Source organism: Charadrius vociferus, unplaced genomic scaffold (assembly GCF_000708025.1).
Source record: "Charadrius vociferus isolate BGI_N301 unplaced genomic scaffold, ASM70802v2 scaffold1041, whole genome shotgun sequence".
Taxonomy (NCBI): domain Eukaryota; kingdom Metazoa; phylum Chordata; class Aves; order Charadriiformes; family Charadriidae; genus Charadrius; species Charadrius vociferus.
The window spans coordinates 783,239-791,355 of NW_009646843.1; the positions used below are offsets into that span (position 1 = coordinate 783,239).

An 8,117-nucleotide genomic window follows, 5' to 3' on the forward strand; every position below is an offset into this window, starting at 1 on the left:
TGGGGGGGGGTGGGGAGGGGAAGAAAAGATGGCATCTACTTTAGTAGGAATACAAGTAAAAAACAGGGGGGCTTTTTTGAAAGACTAGACTTAATGGAAAGACTATGAAGTTGAACAGAGAGAAGTTTCCTTTTGTAATGTTCTGCCTTCTGCTAATTAATAAAGACAGAGTTCGTACATTCCTTACAAAAATTCAGCAAAAATTACGACAGTGGTTTGTTTATTAAATTAGGTTGTTGGCAGGATGAAAAAAAATTCTATAACATGAATTATGGCTGAAAACGGCTCCTAGCCTACATAAAAAGTTAGAGCTAAATAAATACAGATGTAAGTTATGTTTATATAATGAGAAACGCTGCTGAGCTAAGAATTTTAGGTTAGTAAGTGTGAACTACAGACCCGATTCTGCAAACACTTATCAATACCCTCAACTTTACTGACACAAGAAGCCTCATTGATCCCAACAGGACCATATGTGTGCATAATCTTAAATATATGCATAAGTGCTCACAGGACTGATGCTTGAAAGCATAAACAGAATAGAAAAGTATTTCCACAGGAATCCACCGAGTAGCAGAAACCCACACATTTGCCTGTTTCTCAGAAGTAATAATTTATTTTAACATATCTAGTTAACATTTTCTGAGTGGCATTCACTTTCCCAGAAAAAATTTTATCTGGTTTCTTCAAACTCTTTGGAAAAAACTATTTAATTATTCATCATATCCTTGGCAAATATTTGTGAAACAAACCAGCATAAAGGACTGGTGCCTTCCACACTCAACTACTTCAATGGAAGCTGAGGGTACACATCTCTTAGAGGGAGCAAGCACCTATTGAATTTAGGATTACAGTTTTGAAGACAAAGAGCTATTCTGCCAAGCTGGAACAGGGAGATGGGAGTGAAATGCCCTCTGTTTTTGTTTTGTTTTTCAGTAGTAGTCATCAACTTTAAGGACAAAGAGCAAAACAAAACATTAATCAAATCCAGACTTTTCAAAGAACATTTGCACTCAACAACTCCCATTTTAAGCACCTACACTCACCAGCAGATGTTCTGTTCCAGGACCAGCTGATCTTACGGAAAAGATTACTGTCCCCCAGGCTGCTTCCAGCCACGTGCCCCCATCCCAGCCTTGCTGGGGTTTACTGTCCTTTCAGAAAAGCCAGACAAACTGCCTTGCACCATTTCTCCTTCAATCATTTCAGCAAAATAAGCTAGACTGGCAAAGAGTTATTATTTAAACAGTTTAACTCAAATTAACTTCTTTGGACTGAAGGAGACTTGGGAGCAATCAGATAACCATCTTTGCTGGCATGTCCATGGTGGAGAATAGCTTGCAGCAGGGAGGAGAGGCAAGCAGCTGTGGCATGCAGTGAAGAGCAACATCCTCAGCTGGCACAGCTGGAGCCAGAAGGGAACTTTCGTCCACGGCTTGAGTAAGCAGATGGATTTCCAAAAGGGCACTGCTTCCAGTTACGGAAATTCAAAGGAACAGATGGATCTCCTAGAGAGCTCAGCTCTCTATAGGCAGAAGAAATCCAACCCAAAATTTGGGTGCTGAGGACTTCAGAAAACATGCAACATCCTTTAGATGCACAGACAAAAACCAAGGCAATTTGAAAAAGATCATATTCCAAAATTTGTGTGCTGAATAGATGGGAAAAGGAAAAGGAAAAGGAACAGGAAAAGGAAAAGGAAAAGGAAAAGGAAAAGGAAAAGGAAAAGGAAAAGGAAAAGGAAAAGGAAAAGGAAAAGGAAAAGGAAAAGGAAAAGGAAAAGAAGAGAAATCACCACACTTCACTGACACACAGGACAGACTCCGCACCCATGTTTGCCTACAGGTTTGTCATTTCATTACATTTGGTGCTGACCTACTTGAAAAATTACCCCTTTGGTCTGGAGGCCAGTCTCTTTAAAATATCCAGTCCCAAAGGTAAAAGCTGCTACAGAACAATTTGAAACCAGCAGCCAGAGACACAAACCAAATAAATCCACATTTAAAGTAGCAATGCCAACCAATGAAAATTATATGCCTACCATGTTCCAGATAAGAAGGCGTACCTTCCGAGGGATCGAGTCTTCGAGCTCTCCGCCCGTGCTTGGAATTGTTGTGTACAAACATATTGTCCGACACTGCCAGCACATGGCCATCAACATTGACTGTTGTAGACACCACAACCTGCAAGCACAAGAGCAAAATGGAGGAAAATTTGGATATATATGTATGTTTTTTAAGAAGCACAGAGTGTAATAAACTCAGTTAAATAAATAACAGCTGGTAGCTGTAGAAAATTGCATAGCTATTTCGCATAATAACTGGTGCTTATGCTGTACAAATCTAACAAGAGACGCTATTGATGAGTGGGTCTTTGGCATCACAAGCTTTTGATGCAGTTTTAAGTTAAATTGCAGAGTTTGTAGCTGCACGGCAGACAGCACACTTAACCATCATTTTAACAAGAAGATCTTTATTAAGTATTTTTTCCCCTATATACAAGGGCAGCTGTGTTTCACCCTAAATTATCCTCCAGTTTCCATGCTGAAGTAGATAGAGCTGTTGACATTGCAAACGAGAATAGATTTAGAATAAAAGAAAACAAAAGTGTACTTTGTGAAGTCGCAATAAGTGTTGTTGCATGCCTCCTCCCACCCTTCTCTACTGTTCTCCCCTCAGTACAGTCACTACAGGTTGTTGAACTTCCCCAAATTTCTCCCGAACTCTATCTCAGGGAGTATGCATAGGTATGTTTGTGTACACATGCATGCTTGACAGTGGGGTCTTGATCTGGAGAACACAACCCTATTCATCCAGTGTTAGAATTATTTGTATTTCTCAACTTATCTCAATGTCAACACCTGGGATTTGGTTTGAGGTGAGGGGAGGGAGACAGAGAAGCACTGCCCTGGAGGCAAGATCCGACACTTCTGCTCCCCAGAGCAGCCCGGGGCGGCATAGGAGCCAATCCAGCAGGAGCAAACCAGTAGGTGTTGGGTCCAGACTAGAAGACCCAACTGCTCAGAGGTGTTCAGAGAGACCTCTCGACCTTGAGACTCAGCAGGCACAATCCCCGTTCAGGCTGAGGGAACTCGAGCCACGAACCACTGTGGAGGAAAAGGGGGGATGCACAAGGCAAGTCTCTGGCAGAGCTGTGAGCTCATCACACCGGGTCTCCTCCCACCCCACTCAGACCAAGTGACCTCATAGTCTCCCTGGCTTTCATTCAGCCACCCCCTTCCACAGCCTTTTCCCAACAAAGTACAGCATGCCCAGGGTTTTACCCCAGCCAAAGATTTGGCCTTCAGCTGGGTGCTGGTTTGCCAGGAGCACACGTCACCTTCAAGAACTTCAACTAAAACAATAAGAAGAAATGACCTACACTTCTCCTTACATTAAACAGGGAAAGGGATTAAAAACTGAAACCCACAGAGATATGTTTATTCATGCGACCTCTTACAACCAAATATAATAATTGTCTGTTAATTGCAGTTTCAGCTCCCACCTCATGCTTCGACATGTGAAACAGCAATCAGCAGCTCCTGTTTAATCCACCTATTATGTTGACTAATTAACTTTGCTCGACAGTTTATTTCTTCCTCCATTATCAGCCCCTGTCAGCCGCAAGCACACTGCCGCAAAGGGGGACCTCAGCCCTTTTGATTGATCACCGATAGATTGACATGCAGATTAATTTAATTAGAATCACCTCACTTGAGAAATGAAAGACAATGGCAAGGGGGCTAATAGATCTGCTCTTATAATGAGGCAAGCCTCCAGAGCCACGGCAGAGGATTTCTGATTTATTTTGCCGAATTCCCCAGTCGCTCTGAAAGGCTCTCACTTTAATTGTTCTTGGTTTTGAGAGGCTTTAGCCTCTGAAGAGGTGAAATGCTTTACAAGGATTGGCAAACATTGCTTCAACTCTCTCAGGAAGCTGCTGCCTCTCAAAGTTGGGCAAATGGGGACATTTAAAGGATCGCTTACAACAATTCAATTTCATCACTTGAACTGAAGCTAAAAAAAAAGTTAAACAAAAAATTTTCTACCTATCTCTGACCACTGATTAAAACGCTCAAAAAAATAAAGTAAACAACGCTGCTAAATTGCCCATAGCTAATCCCAAAGACTTTGTCTTTAAAAAGAGGAATACAAAAGAGAATAGTTTACATCTAAAGGATCCTAAAACCATCCCCCAGAATGGCATTCCAGGCAATAGATTTTTGTGCGTGTCTTAAGTGAAAGATATTAAAATACAGAATAAATGATTCAAGAGCTCTTACAGATGGAAATTTGGGAAAAAGAAATCAGCAAACACTGTAGGTAAGTTTTTCTGAAATCAAACTAAGGGGGGAAAAAACCTAAGCCCTATATATACAATTCCAAAAGGGATTTCAAAAGTAATTTATCCATTGCATTCCTGAGGGATAAAATAAAGTTTATGATATTTTCAATAAAATATGATCTTATAGTAAGTGGCTCAGGGTTTGCAATCTTATTTGTGCACTTCCAACCATTGTAAATTCTTTGCAACTGGGATTTTGAGCCAAATCCTTAGCTGACATTGCCTGTCACAGCTCCATGATTTATGCCAGCTCTTTATCTTCTATGGGTCTGCCTAGATGCGTATGAAAATTAACACTATTACAATTAATAGCAATGGCTACAACTGAAAATATTTTCCCCAATCCTAAAACCAGATTTCCCACTGAAGCTGATCAATCCTGTGCTGAAACCCAAACTTTTGAACACTTCTAGAAACAGGAGTCCAGAAAAATAACGGGTCAAGAGTAATAATTGCAAGTTAGGTCTCAAACCTGTGAGAAACATATATATTGTCTTTATACATGCACCTTTCTAGGGAAGAACTTGAGGAAACAATCCTAGTGAGGTCAGTTTTACGTGAATAATTCTACATTTCATTTTCCCTCCCCAGGTTTCCAAAACTGTTGATGCAACATATTTTGAATTCCTTAACAGTGTCTTCCTACCTACCTCCTGAACAGAGAGTTTGATTTACTACGAAGAGACCACATTGGTGTGGTTCTTTGGTGTCGTTAGCCGAAAGAACTATAAAAGGAATCCCCAAGAAAAACTGTTTCTAGTCTCAGGAAATGCAGAAAAAAAAAGTGGTTACTTTATGTATCTGCCTGAAAAAAAATGATTATTCATAGTGCACCTGTAAGAAGCAGCACATGCTCACTGCTTAATTCTTTAAATGCAAAATCTCATTAATACAGGAATACTGAACATACACTGCACTAACGAAATATTAATGCCCCTAATTATTAACAGAGAAAAAAAATGTACCTTGAATATTGTGTGCCACAGTTCCATACTTGGATCGCTACAGAGCACTTACATACTTACAAGTTCTACTCATATTTTTTAATCTAAAAAAATACTACACTCTCCTCATTTTGATTTTGAAACGACTGGGATATGTTCAAGCTAAAGCACATGCTAAAACTAATTTGTGGAGAAATCATAAAATTAGGGGGAGGGGAGAGCCAAAGTATATGTGGAATGGGCACTGAGGCATCCTAAAACACAGACCATAGCAAGAGGGAAAAGCACACTACAGTTTAATAAATGATTAATGAGGTGCTGACACATTAATGTAAGCACAGGGACAACCAGGCCTGCCAAATCTCAAACCTTTCCAAATTTTGTCAACAAAACACAGTTTTAATTTGGGACAGGCAAACATGGAAAATGATTTTGAGCTTTAGCCCTTCATAGATTTTGAATTTAAACCCTGTATCAACACCAGGGGAGACAGAGGTATGAAAGAAACACATCGGTTTACAACTTTCTTCAATGAAGTTGGCACTATCAACTGCATTAACGTATCATGGCTCTATGAATTATTCTGCCTGCCATTAAATAGTCCGGTTTGTGAACACCTTGGAGCTTAGTTTTTAAAAAAAAAAATATTCAGAGAACAGGAGCCTGGAGATCAAGCTATTTATCCACGTTTAGCACTCGGTCTGTTTATTTGTTATAGTACCTCACCTAATATATCAAAATTAAGCATTGCATGACTCCTCATTTTTAACCACAGCCCATTAAGCTTTGCTAACTGATTAAGACATAGCATGTTTCTTGTGCTTTCCATTTTCTCTGATGTATGGTGAGGGATCTGATATTTTTGCAATGTCCCCAACATCCAGTGGCAAAGGCAGAGAAAATTTGATTAAGACGATATCCAAGTTTGAAGTGTGTCGTTAGTGTTAAACCTGTAACTCCTGTGTTTGCTGCTCTTTGAAAGCTATGCAGAAATGCAGAAATGGCTTGAGCAACATTCTTTGTTTTCATCACCACTCGCTGACCTCTTCCTACAATCTGTTGACTTCTTTATTCCAGTAACTAAAAATCACTCTCGATTTAACAAGACACTTTAAAAGGTGCCTAGCTTAAAGCACATAAGTACAACACATTCAGTAATTTTGCTCACGTGCTTGAGGACAGGCCGGCCGCTTAATTACCTTGTTGAATTGGGCCACAGCTCTCACTGCTATTTTACAGCTTTTTTTTTTTTTTTTTTTTTTTTTTTTTTTTTTTTTCTCCTTTCCCTTCTCTGGGGATGGAACCTTGCATGTCCAAATTCCATTATCTGGGATTCATGAAGCATCATTTCTGTCTCTTATGCAAATTTGCAATAAGACACAAGTGGCTTCAATTCAAACATGAGTGGCAGCATCCCATGGAGGCAAACTAGCAGCCTAGGCTGAGGAAGAGGTTGTGGTAAAAGAATCAAACAGCATGGCAATTTTGAAGTGATTTTCAAGGTTTTCATAATAAACGAATGTTTGGGGTTTTATGCAGTGACTCAGTATGAAAAGTTTCCTCTAAATTAAAACTTGACATGTGTCAGTTCACAAGCAGTTGTGCTAAAACAAGAACAACAAGATAACTAGGGCACCTGGCTTTCATTAATTACAACAACATACAAAACTGTTTAGTTTTTATGAATGAGTTTTTCGTGCAGAAAAAGAAAATCTGAGCAGAGTTCACCCATGATACCATACAATCATTATTATTATTATTATTATCATCATCACCACTAATTGGGGCACTACTGCCAATCCCACCAAGACTGATGACTTATTGTGGTGAAGAACGCAAAACCAAACTGAGCATCTGCTCCATGGGGTTTCCGGAATAAAAAGGCAAGGTTGGACAAAGGTGACAATACGTGCTACCACCAAATGTTTTCTGCAATTGCACTGATGAAACACAGAGATGAAACTATTTCCTTAGGGACAAAAGCAGGGAGTCTGTAGCACAGCTGAACACTTAACTGTCTTGAGTCCCTGCATAGTACTTGACTTCTCTCTGTCTCCTTTTGCTAATAGAGACACAACTAACACAGCCAGGGCCAGCACTGCTCCAGCACACACTTTTGCTGGCACTTGACACTGCTACAGTTGTCACATGCCTGGACATCTCAGACATGCAGAGAAATGTATTTCCTTCCAGGCCCACAACTGCTTTTATGTTAGTCTCATTACACCGCTACATTTGCATGCAATGTTCAGGACAAAACTTCCTAATTCATTTCTATATGTGAGTCTGAATGAAGTTTCACTCACAGATGACCTGAATCAACACATACTCTGCCTCTTCCCTATAATTTCCTAACCTCTCTTATACCATATGATAATCAGACAATCCCTGCTGCAGGAAAACTAAAAAAAAAGGGAAAGTCTCCACTATTTTTTCTTGTGAAAAGAGTATGCTACTATTTAAAGAGTATGTGGAAATACTTTACTCTCATGGTTTTTAACCAGAACTTTGACATAATTATTAGAGACCTTGTAAGTCACTGCTAATATTTCAAAGACAGCTGAGAGTAAACCCTCCACTGACTTCACAAGGGCCCAGATTTCACTCGGTTCCTACACAACACTGTCTCAAATATTGAGGTGCATCGTATCATTGAGATACTATGTTTATGCTTGGTCCTTCTCACCCTAAGAAATGATAAATGAAGCCTGGACTCTGTAGAGTCTGGCGGTTTTATTGTAAGAATTCTATTGCTAAAAGAGCAACAAATTCAAAATTAGAAATAAAAAGAGGGAGAGGAGAGGAGAGGAGAGGAGAGGAGAGGAGAGG

At 39.8% G+C, this 8,117-nt stretch overlaps 1 protein-coding gene across 1 annotated transcript in view; it reads right to left on the reverse strand.

The window, feature by feature from the left end:
• LOC104293664 (transcription factor COE1) overlaps window positions 1-8,117 on the reverse strand; it is a 269,083-nt gene that overhangs the window by 93,268 nt on the left and 167,698 nt on the right. The window contains exon 4 of the mRNA XM_009893184.1: window positions 2,066-2,183. Coding sequence (XP_009891486.1) covers window positions 2,066-2,183 — 118 coding nt within the window. The remainder of the gene's footprint in view (window positions 1-2,065; window positions 2,184-8,117) is intronic.